The 12,305-nt window shown below is 48.6% G+C and overlaps 1 protein-coding gene across 3 annotated transcripts in view; it reads right to left on the bottom strand.

Annotated features, from left to right (window-relative positions):
- Positions 1 to 12,065, bottom strand: part of RCAN3 (RCAN family member 3) — a 31,868-nt gene extending 19,803 nt beyond the window's left edge. For 2 of the 3 annotated variants that reach the window (XM_062190637.1, XM_062190639.1), the window contains exons 1-2: positions 12,004 to 12,065; positions 4,014 to 4,244 (exon numbers count right to left, since the gene is read on the bottom strand). In XM_062190637.1, the coding sequence (XP_062046621.1) occupies positions 4,014 to 4,211 (198 nt within the window). In that variant the 5' untranslated portion in view covers positions 4,212 to 4,244; positions 12,004 to 12,065. Of the gene's footprint in view, positions 1 to 4,013; positions 4,245 to 9,902; positions 9,969 to 12,003 lie in introns of those variants that run through there. The other variant, XM_062190638.1, reaches the window with a different exon arrangement.
- Between the last annotated feature and the right edge of the window lie 240 nt (positions 12,066 to 12,305).

The raw sequence follows: 12,305 nt of genomic DNA, 5'->3' as shown, positions 1-12,305 counted from the left end.
GCCACGGCGCAGGCCCAGCACTGACATCTTAATGGTAAGTTTCCAGTTCATGGACAGGGATGTCTTTCCATTCATTTATGTCTTCTTTCTTTTTGTTTTAATTAGTTAATTAGAGAGACAGACACAGATACCTGTACGGAGAGCTCCTGTCTGTTGGTTCAGTTTCCAAATGCACAAATTGGCCTGGCATTGTGGAGGACAGGAAGTCAAAGTCAAGAACTCAATCCAGGCCCCCGACGTGGGTGGGAGGACAGCTGCTACGTGAGCCATCACTGCTGTCTCCCACAGTGCTGCCTCCAGCGTCTGCATTAGCAGGAAGCTGGATCAGCAGCCAGAGCCAGGAAGCCAGCCAAGACACTGAGATGTGCAGCACAGGTATCCTAACTTGCATCTTAATTGCGAGGCCAAATGCCCACCCTTCTTCAATTTCTTTCAGCAATGTTTTGTAGTTTTCAGTGTAGAAGTGAAAAGTGAGTTCTAAAGCAAGCTGTGTTACTCTTTGACTCTAACCCTACTGTGCGGGGATCAGACTAGGATTTCCTTTAGCTCCAAGCTTACATGATTCTCCAGGAGTTCATCTAGTCTTGAAGCTAACTTAATCTTAGTAACTCTTGACCAGATTAGCACTATAAATTCAATGAAACAAACATTCACTGAAACCCCATGATGTCCTTGGCTCTGCTAGAATATGGCACCCATCACAGCCACACTCTTCTCTTAACCCCTTTCCAATTTCCTCATGGAAAACAAATCACTTTCCTCACTGGAGTTTACTTTTGGGTTAGAGGCTGGACCAGCACCCCCACAAACTGATTTAGTCTGCAAACCAATTCATTCACTTAATTTCCAAAGGCTGTTTGCTCTGCTTACATGGTATTTTCTGTTCTTTAAATGCAGAGGGTAGAAGCAACTTTCAGTACAAAGATATGAATAGTGCATAAGACTACACAGATCACAAAAACATGTGGGCCAGCATACCTGGGATCCTAACTTCAGACGCAATCTCCCATGTACTACTTAGCCTTGCTCTGCTCACACAGCTGTTTCCCGATCGCAGCACCACATCACTAATCCTGAACAACCGTCACTCAGCATCCGATTATTGACTTTTAACAGGTGTTACTCTGTCTGCACCAGGAACTCGATCAGATGCTGAGCGTCACTGATCCAAAAGAGGGCTGGGAGAGCGAGGGGGGGATGTCTTAACACACTCCAACCATCACCAACAGGAAGAGCAGCTCAAATCAAAGGTCCCCAGGTGAGCAGCAGGAACAGTTGTACAGACAAACAGCTGTGTATACTGGCCAAGGAGTGCACTGTGAAATGCCACGCTGAAGGTCTTTAGAAAGCCAGTCCTAGTCAGAACACCATTTGGCATTAATATTCACTGAGTCTCCTCAGACTCACAGACCTAGAGCAGAAAGAACAGCCCATTTCTCACCTTATAAAATCTCAATGAAAACTCTGCATGTTCAAATCAGAAGCAAGTCTTAATTTATCCTGAAGAAGGGGAAAACTGGGGTTAGAAACAACAAGCAAGCAAACGCAACGGCACTGGACAGATTCAAATCCATGAAAGCAAAGGTCCTGGTGGACCCTGCAGTCCTCTGGGCGGGGGCCAGCTCCATGCCAGGAAACAGAAAGGAAAGACGAGCCTTTTTCTCAGTTTGCTCTTCTATGGCATGCTGTTGTTGTTGTTGTTGTTTTTTTTTTTTTTTTTTTTGACAGGCAGAGTTAGACAGTAAGAGAGAGACAGACAGAAAGGTCTTCCTTCCGTTGGTTCACCCCCCAAATGGCCGCCATGACTGGTACTTCCTCCTGGTCTCCCATGGGGTGCAGGACCCAACCACTTGGGCCATCCTCCACTGCCTTCCCGGGCCACAGCAGAGAGCTGGCCTGGAAGAGGGGCAACTGGGACAGAATCCGGTGCCCCGACCGGGACTAGAACCTGGAGTGCCAGCGCCGCAGGCAGATGATTAGCCTATTGAGCTGTGGCGCCGGAGCCAAAACCCAGCAATCTAAGGTGAAGATTTACTTTAAATAACAATGGCACCTGTGCTCTTCACTCAGAAGTGAGTGAAAGCCTGCTCCAACAATGAGATTACAAAGACAGCAAACCTTCTTTTTCCATGTTTTGCGCATTGGTGGATGACCGAAAAAAAGGTGACTCTGGGAGAAATTAAAGCAAAATAAGGCACCAGTAACAACAAATAAGGCTAACTGATAATATGAAAATTTAGAGCTCTTAGACATCTTGAATCATCTCCCCACTTTTCTTAGAGTTTTTCTAAATTATGACTGAACTTAAGGAAAATACCATTTGTGAATGAAAACAACCCTGAAAGAACAAAATCTGGGCCTTCGGTCCCCCTTCCCTTGCCCCAGGCCCCTGGTCAGGCGCCCTTAGAGAGAAGGGAAAGCTCCCCTGCCTGACAGTGGATGGAGGCGGTGCTTTGCGGGAAGACCACTCAGTCAATCCCCAGTCTAACCTCTGCCATTCAGACCTGCTCTCTACTCCCTGAAACCCCACGAGCCCCCAGTTCAGCTCTTTGGCTCATTCTGTTGCCTCTGGCTGAACTTCCTTTCCCTTCCCTGATAAATTCTACCCAACTCTCACAGCTCTTCTCCAATGCCATGTCCCCGTGAGATCTTACTGCAGCTGGCTGTGGTCCTCTCTTGAGACCTCAGTACACTTCCAAACGTTTCTAAAGGGACTAAGGGTCCATCTCGTATCATAATTACGCCTCAGGACGGTGAACCGGTGACGCAGGCGCTGTGCTCCTCACGCTCCGCCCCGAGGCCACCCGTGATCCATGCCTTTACACACTGCGCGCACTCAGGTGCACGCACCACTGCCACTTGCACGGGTTCTGCACCCATGGATTCAACAACTGCCAGGAGAAAATACTGGGGGAAAACTACGTGCACTGAACACGTAAGACGTTCCTCTTGCTGTGTTCCCTAACCAGCAACCACTGACACAGCGTCTACATTGTATTAGGTATCATAAGTACCAGGGAGATGATTTACTGAATATGCGGAGACGTGCGTGGGTTATGTGTAAATACTACAGCACTGTACGTAAGGGACTTGAGCATCCAGATTTTGGTACCTGAGGAGGTCCTGGAACCAACTCCCTACACGTACTGGGGAACCACTGTATGGACTGAGTCCCGCTGCATCAAGTTCTACTCCGACACAGCCATTGGAAGGCAAATACTTTTGAAAGTGTACACAGGAAATTAAAGGGCCAGTAACATTATTTTGAGAAAAAGTCTCAACAGGAAAAGCATGTGCCAGTAGCAGAAACACTACTCTGGTAGGACTCAGACCTACAAACCTTTGTGAGGTCCTGATAGAAAACACATACCCCCAACACACACAAACACACACACACACACACAGGTCCTGATGGAAAACACATACCCCCAACACACACACACACACACACACAGGTCCTGATGGAAAACACATAGCCCCCAACACACACACACACACACACATGGAACCTCTCCCCCCTTTCCAGGTAAACAGTGAACTAAAAGAAAGGAACCTTTAAAGAACAAATGCTTTTTCTTCAGCCAGGCTGTGGAAAAGTAACATGAGAAATGCTGCCTAAATGCTGCCTAACGACGACATCACAGGGCTGAGAGGCCGTGTGCACTCAGCTCCAGAGACAGCTGAATACCTTCTTTCATGAACCCACTGCCAGCTAACAGGAAGCCAGACTAAATCTCTCCAGTTTTTCTTGAACCACAGACTCCAAAAATGAATGAATGAATGAACAAATGGATTTATTAAGACTCGGTTCAGGGTTCAATAGAAGTACTTTACCGAACATTGGGAAGGACCGATTTTTCACTATTTCCTGCTGCAGACTGAGCCTCTTTAAAAGCACAATTAAAATGTCTACAGGTGACACCACTTAACTTGTCAGAGACCAGGGCAACCGTGTCCCAAACCCACATACAATCAATGACTAGAAAGACAGGAAGAGGCAGGTACGTGCCTACCTTCTGCTCCTGGACTTCAAACACTGCTTCGTGGACACTGCAGGCAAACAGCGAGGTAGGCAGATCGCTTAAATCCATCATCTCCTCCAAATCGTCTTCATTTTCCCCAAAAACCATCTCCTCTTCCTCTTCCTGGTCGCTGCTACAGAGGTCTGACTGGCTGTCATTCCAGGACTTCCCAGTGTCCCTCAGCATCATCCTTGACTTTCTGGTTTTAAAGTCCCAGGACGGCTATTGTTAAAAAAGGAAACACAGAGATAAAGCTCTGAAAGCCAAACAACATTCCAATCATCAACTTCTCAAGACAGCGATTCATCAAATGAAGCGATTTTATCTGGTAAATTATCTTTACCAGCATCTAAATCAACTCATTACAGTCCTGATAAATGAATTCCATACAAATGTAATTTGCTTAGCATATTGTACAGGACAGTGGTATGTTAAGAAAAGCAGCAGTTTTCTGGAGAAATGGGGGAAAAGGAGAAACTAAAATGAGACCATGTCAGCGTGTGTGCTAGTTCTTGAGCAGCAGCAAGAGCAATGCGCAGCAGAACCGCCTTTGCACGTTTGTTTTGGGTTTCAGACCCAAAACACTGACGCTGCCACAGCAGAATTAAACCCACGCTGACTCACTCGCCATCTGCACCCTGAAACACTGTCTGTAGTAAGCTCGCTTTACTTTTCCTAACTGATTTGTTCTTTCTGAATATACTCTCAAAGACTTAAGTTATGCAAAGCCAAAAGACCTCTATAAAGTCAGTCTTTGTTAATATCAGAAAATTTTTTAAAGATTTTATTGAAAGGCAGAGTTGTAGAGACAAGAGATAGAGACAGAGACAGAAAGAGAATACCTTCCATCTGCTGGTTCACTCCCCAAAGGGCTACAACGCCCGGGCCAAAGTCAGGAGCCCCTGGAACTCCATCCAGGTCTCCCGTGTGGACAGCAGAGGCCGGAGCACTTGGGCCATCTTCTGCTGCTTTCCCAGGTGCATTAACAGGGAGCTGGATTGGAAGCAGAGTAGCTGGGACATGAATGGGTGGGTGCTCATGTGGAACACCAGCATCACAGGGCAGCTTAACGCACTATACTGCAACACCAGCCCCAATATTAGAAATATTTATAAGCAGGCAAAATTTAATACTGGAAACAATCAAAAACTTGTCCTTTTTCAGAACTTAAAAAAAATCACAGGGCTGGCACTGTGGTGTACTGGGTAAAGCTGCTGCCTGCAGTGCTGGCATACCATATGGGCGCTAGTTCAAATCCAGGCTGTTCCACTTCTGATCCAGCTCCCTGCTAATGTGGCTGGGAAATCAACAGAGGATGGCCCAAGTCTTTGGGTCCCTGCACCCACCTGGAAGACCTGGAAGAAGCTCCAGGCTCCTCCTGGCTTCAGATCAGCCCAGCTCTGGCCATTGCAGCCATCTGGGGAGTGAACCAGCGGATGGAAGACCTCTTTCTCTGTCTCTCTGCCTCTGCTTCTCTGTAATGCTGCCTTTCAAATAAATACATAATAAATCTTTTTAAAAAATCACTAATTTAAAATCAAAGGCCTAGGTCTGACACTTCCCCATTAAATAATGAAATGGAACCTGCCTTTTCTGCCATTTCTAATTTGATATCACCTAATAATTTGTGATTTTTTTTCCATTTCGGAGAATCCAAGGCCACAAATATATTGCTTATACAGAGTACATTGTAGAACGGTAATTACATTATCCTACTACATCAAGACTGATTTTCTTTTTTTCTTTCTTTCTTTTTTTTTTTTTTAGATTTTTATTTTTATTTATTTGAAAGACAAGAGTTACAGATAGGTAGAGACAGAGAGAGAGGTCTTCCATCCGCTGGTTCACTCCCCAGACGGCCGCAATGGCCGGAGCTGTGCTGATCCAAAGCCAGGATCCAGGAGCTTCCTCCGGATCTCCCACACGGGTGCAGGGGCCCAAGGACTTGGGCCATCTTCTACTGCTTTCCCAGGGCAGAGCAGAGAGATGGATCAGAAGCAGAGCAGCCGAGACTAGAACTGGTGCCCATATGGGATGCTGGTGCTTCAGTCTAGGGCTTTAATCCGCTGCAACACAGCGCCGGCCCCAAGACTGATTTTTAAAAAGGAAAATCCCTACTCATTTTTATGAACATTTTCTGCATGCTGATGACTTGGCATGGCGGATACTAGATGCACAAGGCATGGTTCCCACAGTGAGGCGCTCCCGCTTGAGCGAGGGTTTCTCCTCCTCAGCAGAGCTGGCCCCCCAGTCCCAAGGGATGCTGTCTGCTGTGCGTTCAGTCCTCCTCCACCCGTTCCTCTTCCTCAGCAAACCTAAGTCTCGAGAGCTTCACTGTTCGGATTTTCCCACCCCTCAACCTCCCTCTGACCCTCTTTCACCTCGCCTTCTAGCTTCCTGGCCAGAGGAAGCCACAGTTGGTGCACTCACTTCCTCAACTCCTGTCACCTCTGAATTCAGAGAGTTGGCTTCCACAGCCACCTTTTGACTGCCACTGCCCTCAATGTGGACAGCAACGGCTTCTTACTAGTTGGAATCAATTTGGAGTCTCAGCCTATCTCTGCAGCTCACACTGGGATCTCTGAGCTCCTGCCAAGGGTCTTGGTCCTTCCTGGCTCCTCTTTCCAGAACAATGGAGTCTCTGGGGTTTCATCTCCATCCTCTCTCCCTCACCTTACTCTTCCCAGTGGTTTTATCCCCACTGAAGCATTTAACTACCCCTACACCTACGACTCTACCACGTGGTTCACACGCACATGGGCGTGTCTACACTGTCTCCTGTTTCTTAAGTGGAGAAGGCTGTCACCAAAGCAGAAGTGGAAGCAGAACAGAATCTCGGGTTATCTGGGAAGAGCACCAAGCCCCAGGAGCCTCTAATCTGCCCTTGGCCCTTCCTGCCTGCACACACTGGAAACTGGAGAGCTATGGACGCTGTCAAACATAGACACCTACATCCAGACATGCATTTTTACCTTTCTGTCGAACATATCCATTTGGCTAGCCCACATGCACTACAACTGTTTTTTGTTTTTATTTTTTTAGGTTTATTTTGTTTATTTAAAAGGCAGAGTTACATAGAGAGGTAGAGACAGAGAGAAAGGTCTTCCATTCACTGGCTCACAACCCAAAAGGCCACAACAGCTGGAGCAGAGCCGATACAAAGCCAGGAGTCTGGAGCTTCTTCTGGGTCTCCCACATGGGTGCAGGAGCCCAAGCACTTGGGCCACCCTCCACTGCTTCCCAGGCACATTAGCAGGGAGCTGAATGGGAAGTGGAGCAGCTGGGGCTTGAACTGGTGCCCATAAAGGATGACAGCACTGCAGGCCAGGGCTTTAACACACTGCACCACAGCATTGGCCCCATTACAACTGGTTTTAACTATTCCTTGGATTATTGTGCCAGAATCTCCAACCTGGAAAGGGGTCCTTTTGAGGGTTGGCAGAGAATGGTTATCTCGTGGTGGCTACCAGGATAATAATTTCTCAAGACCAAACTCTGAGGTAGAGTTTGGAGCCCTCACAGCACTCTGATCATCTGTTTTATACTTAGGACTTATTTGTTTATAAATCACTCCTAGCTACCAGGCTGTGGGTGCCTTTGAATCTGTAGGCCCTGGAAAGTTTCCAGGCCACAGTTTAATAAGGACTGCTGAGCAGACGCAGGCTGCATCGTGATGATGCCACTGACACGCAGGCATGGGCAAATTCTGCGTGGGCTTACGGACAGGATCCCCAAGGGGGTTATGGTGAGACTTCAGGGATGAGCAGCTGCAGCAGGAAAACCAGGAAGTCAAGAGGACACGGGCAAAGGGGCCCCAGTGCTGGGTGGGTGTGTGTGTGTGTGGCTTGAAGCCAGGAGGCAGGCATGGGCCCGCAGGTGCAGGTAGGGTGACAGAGCCCTGCCACGGAAACCAGTCAGTCAGGGTGCCACTGAAGGTTTTTGCAGTCAGGGAAAGGATACAACCAACCCGATTTAACTTCCAGTAACCCTAAAAGTTGGCTGTCTTCGTATCTTCTCTCTTAAGGCACTGGTGTTTTTATTACACCTCACAACCCATTAAAAAGATGGAAACATTGCCTAGTGTTTTAGAGGTTGGCAGTTAAGGAGCTCTGACTGGTGAGCTTCTGAAGTCTGAGAGAATCAATTTTTGACAAGATTTTCTGGTTTGTTTCAAGTTCCTTCCTCCAGCCTCTTAAAAAACCACACAATCTTTTACCTGACTTCAGAATTCTTAGAATATTACACCTTCATTTCCTGTTTTCTACCTTCAATTTTGGGGTATCTTTTAACTTCAAGTAGAAGTTATGAGAACAGCACGAGGAATGTCAGCAAGTACTCTCTACCCAGAGCTACCAACTGCTTCTACTTCACCCATTTGCTTTTTCAGTCAATACTTTTATACACATGCATTCTTCTGAACTACTGAGGGTGAGACAGAATATATACCCTTTCACTCTCAAATTACTTCAGAGTCTAAGAGCAAGATCACTTTTTTACATAACTCACACTACAATTATTAAAAAATTGGAAGTTTGGGGCCAGCACTGTAGCTTAGCAGTTAAAGCCGCCGCCTGCAGTGCCGGCATCCCATATGGGTGCTGATTTGAGACCTGGCTGCTCCACTGCTGATCCAGCTCTCCGCTGTGGCCTGGGAAAGCAGTAGAAGATGGTCCAAATCCTTGGGCCGCTGCATCCACAAAGGAGACCTGGAAGAAGCTCCTGACTCCTGCCTTCGGGTGGGCCCATCTCTGGCCATCTGGGGAGTGACCCAGCAGATGGAAGCCTTCTCTCTCTCTTTCTCTGCATCTCTGTAACTCTGCCTTTCAAATAAGTAAACAAATACTTAAAAAAAGGGAAGTTTAATACTGATATAATATTATTACCTAATTTGTGGTCTATATTCAAATTGTCAGTTATCCCAATAATGTCCTATATAGCTAGCTTCTTCAAATTCTTTAGATTATTGTTAAATGATTTATCTTTTGTCTAAAAATATTTTAGTAGTCTTTCTAGATTAGAGTACTGCTACATTATCTTCTCTTACAAGTTTTTATATATTTGACATGCTTAAAAAGGACAGATTGCTAAGATACCACGGCAACTGCAAACAAGTCTGAACAGTTTACTACACCCAGAAAGATCCAAGCTCTGTAATCAGACTTTAGACTTGAACTCTGCCGCCTGTCATGCTCTGTGGTAAGTACATGACTCTGCCTGTTTGTTTCCTCAACTATAAAATGGAGATAAAAATAATCCTTATCTACTAAGGTGTTAGAGGATTAAGTGAGAATAAATGCTCAATGCTGAAAATAATGTTTTGCCTATAGCTCAATAATTATTATTTTGCTTAGGCATGATCTGTGTCAGTCAATGCACTGTTGGGTTGAAAGGATCTCAGTACTACCAGAACCACTGCTGGAACTGATATTAAAACAATAAAATGAGAAACGCACATCACCCTAAATGATCTAATTCTAAGAAACAATAATAAAAGCGCGTTCTATCATTCCAAGAAAACTACTCAGCAGCATAGCTATCTGGAGCAACATGGCTCCAGGATGGAAACATCTCGATTTAAAAGGAGAGCTGGGAAGGGGCTCTGGTGCCTTCTAAGGGGCTGCACAGAACTTCATGTCACGATGCAATGTATACAGATGACAGGTCTCTTCCAACTACAACCCATGAGATTTTTCTGGATGTAGGTTAAGTCAATGTTATCAACCATTTCATAATTTTCTGACATCTTAAACACAGTTAAATTTAAATGCAAAGAGATAGGCAAGGGATCATCTTGGGTAACTCAGCTGTAAATTAAAGTCAAACCTTCACCAGGACAAAGGAGAGACCGACAGAAGTAGATGGATTCTGTGCTGTTCTTACTGGAGGCGTTGCTAACTCTGCCCTCAGTCTGCAGCCCTGGGAAATCCCGACAGGCCCTGCACAAAGGGCAGGACCAACACTGCCAGCTTCCGCAAGCACAGGTCCGTGCTAATCAGGGTTTAGCATCATCTCCAGTGCAACTGTAGCTGTGGCTGGCTTCTGGCAAAGGCTTTCCTCATGGAAACATCAAATGAGTGGGAAAATTTCAGCAGCGGGACCATCTGCTCTGCTGTAATGAGCCCTGTGACAAAAGCAATCCATCAAGGCCCAATGTCAAGCCACCAAAGAGATCTTCTGTTTTCAGATCTGATGAGGAAAAGGTGAACTCTTTCTCCTCTAGGATTTTAAAGACATAATTTTTCAAAATAATATGCTTCCCAGCTTGGTGAGTGTTTTGGCACCTCAGCGAGATGCACGTTCTAATTTTCGGCCGTGTTCAGAGTGCCAGTGGACAGTACTGGATGCAAACAAGTCCTGCACGTCCAGCTCCACAGGTGCCCCGTGGACAGCCGGGACGTCACCAAGCCTCTCCGTGTTCCTCCTCTCACGTCTGCGGGAAAGAAGTCTCACAGATGTCCTGAACGACTACATTCCTTTAAGAGCTTCTAAACCATCATTCTAGACTCGTTTCAGAAATCCCACTCAGGACCGTCCACGTGCTGGCTCTGAGTGTCCACCACGAAGCCCCACCTTCTAGCCGCTCATGTACTGCCTGCAGGTAGAATTCTGCGATGCTTCAGAAGCTGTTGTACAAAATGTGGCGCAACAGGAAAGCGAAGGAGGTGAAAATTGGATTTTTCCAGTTTCAATAACCTGTGCCTTAGGAAAACTAGAACTGCTCTTGTTATCATTACGGAGGTTCCTGCTCCACCAGGAACAGCATCCCTTAGCATGAGAGAAAGAACAGAGAAACAAAACCCAGCTGTTGGGACACAGGAGCGGCGGCACAGGCCGTTGGGGCTGGAGCCGGGATATGAGAGGGCCAGGCTGTGTTTCTCAGTCCGTAATCCACTCCCTTTGCCCAGCACCTCCACAATCCCGGTGTCTGACCGCCAGCTCTTCTGTGTTTCTCTTGCTGTTGTTTTTGGGTCTCCGGAACAAATGGTATTGAACTTGAGGGCCTGCCTTATTTCACAGGCTCAGCAGGTTGCCACGGGGATTACTTTTCCTGATATTTTGCTTAGTTCTTCCGACCAACAACTCTAACACCATGCAAGATTGGTTCTCATTTGTTACCCTAATGTTCACAGGTTCAAAAGCTTTCCATTTCAACAGCAAGTAAGAAACAAAAAACAAACAAAAAAACTCATTTTCTCCCTAAAAATACTGGGAGCTCTCCCTGAGCTAAGAAAGCAGTGAAATGTCAAGCCCACGACAAGGCTCACGCTTCTGTCTTCCGGCATAGAAAGCCCTTGTCAGGGCCCAACACAAAAGTTTCCACCCGCACGGCCGTCTGGGTCCCGAGTCTTAGCACGGTGTTCGGTTTCCTGAGCCAAAGCTACCGAAACAGTCTTAAGATAGTTTAAGTCGGATGGAATCAGAGCCACAGGTCCATCTGCTGCTATGAAAAGTTGGGGTGCACCTGGCGGCCCAGGTGGCTTTCAGTGAGGGGGAGCGCGCCCCCTTGGCTGCGAGCACCGCACTAAAACGCTGCGTTAAACCGTCCCGGTTTGCATCCGAAACGCAATCCTCACTGCTCCAACAGCGGTGCTCGGATTCCGCACGGAACCTGGGGTCCAGCAAGCTCCGGGCCCGGCCCGCGGCGGCCGCAGCCGAGCAGGTGGGGGTCTCCAGCCACCGCCCCCGGCCCGCCTTCAGCCAGGGCTGGGCCTGCGGGGTCGCAGCGCGCGGCGTCGGGACGGACCCCGCGGCTGAGGGAGGGAGAAGACTCTGCCCCCCTTTGTTTTCGGGGGCCACCCCCGAGGCTGGCGGAAGGGAGACGGCGCGCGAGCGGGCCCGCGGGGGCCCCCACACGGCCCCACGCCCGGGGTCCCTGCTCGTTCGTTTCCTTCCTTATTTATTTTTTAACTTGGCGCCCGTTGCCGGTCGTAAAGGCGCTGCGAGAGGCCGGGCGTCAGCCCCACCCGGGCGGGACACTCACCTGAAGCGCCGGGAGGAAGCAGCGGCCCGACGGGGCCGCCGGGGCCGGGCGGAGGGCGGAGGGCGGAGGGCAGAGCCGCGAGCCGCCGGCCGCCCCCAGCTGCGCGCCGCGCCCTCGCCGCCGGCCGGAGCAGCCGCCTCAGCGCGGACACGAGCGGCTCTGGGGCCGAGCCGGGCTGCAGGCGTCGCGCGCGCGCTCCCGGCCCGCGCGCGCCCCGCCCGCCCCGCCCGCCACCCGGCAGAGCGCGCGCGGCGCAGGCGCGGGGGACGCGGGCGCGGGGCCGGGGGCGGGGCGGGGTCTGG

Source organism: Lepus europaeus, chromosome 5, assembly GCF_033115175.1.
Source record: "Lepus europaeus isolate LE1 chromosome 5, mLepTim1.pri, whole genome shotgun sequence".
Classification (NCBI taxonomy): Eukaryota; Metazoa; Chordata; class Mammalia; order Lagomorpha; family Leporidae; genus Lepus; species Lepus europaeus.
Note: the sequence above shows the minus strand (reverse complement) of the source record. Positions and strands in the feature narration are given on the sequence as shown.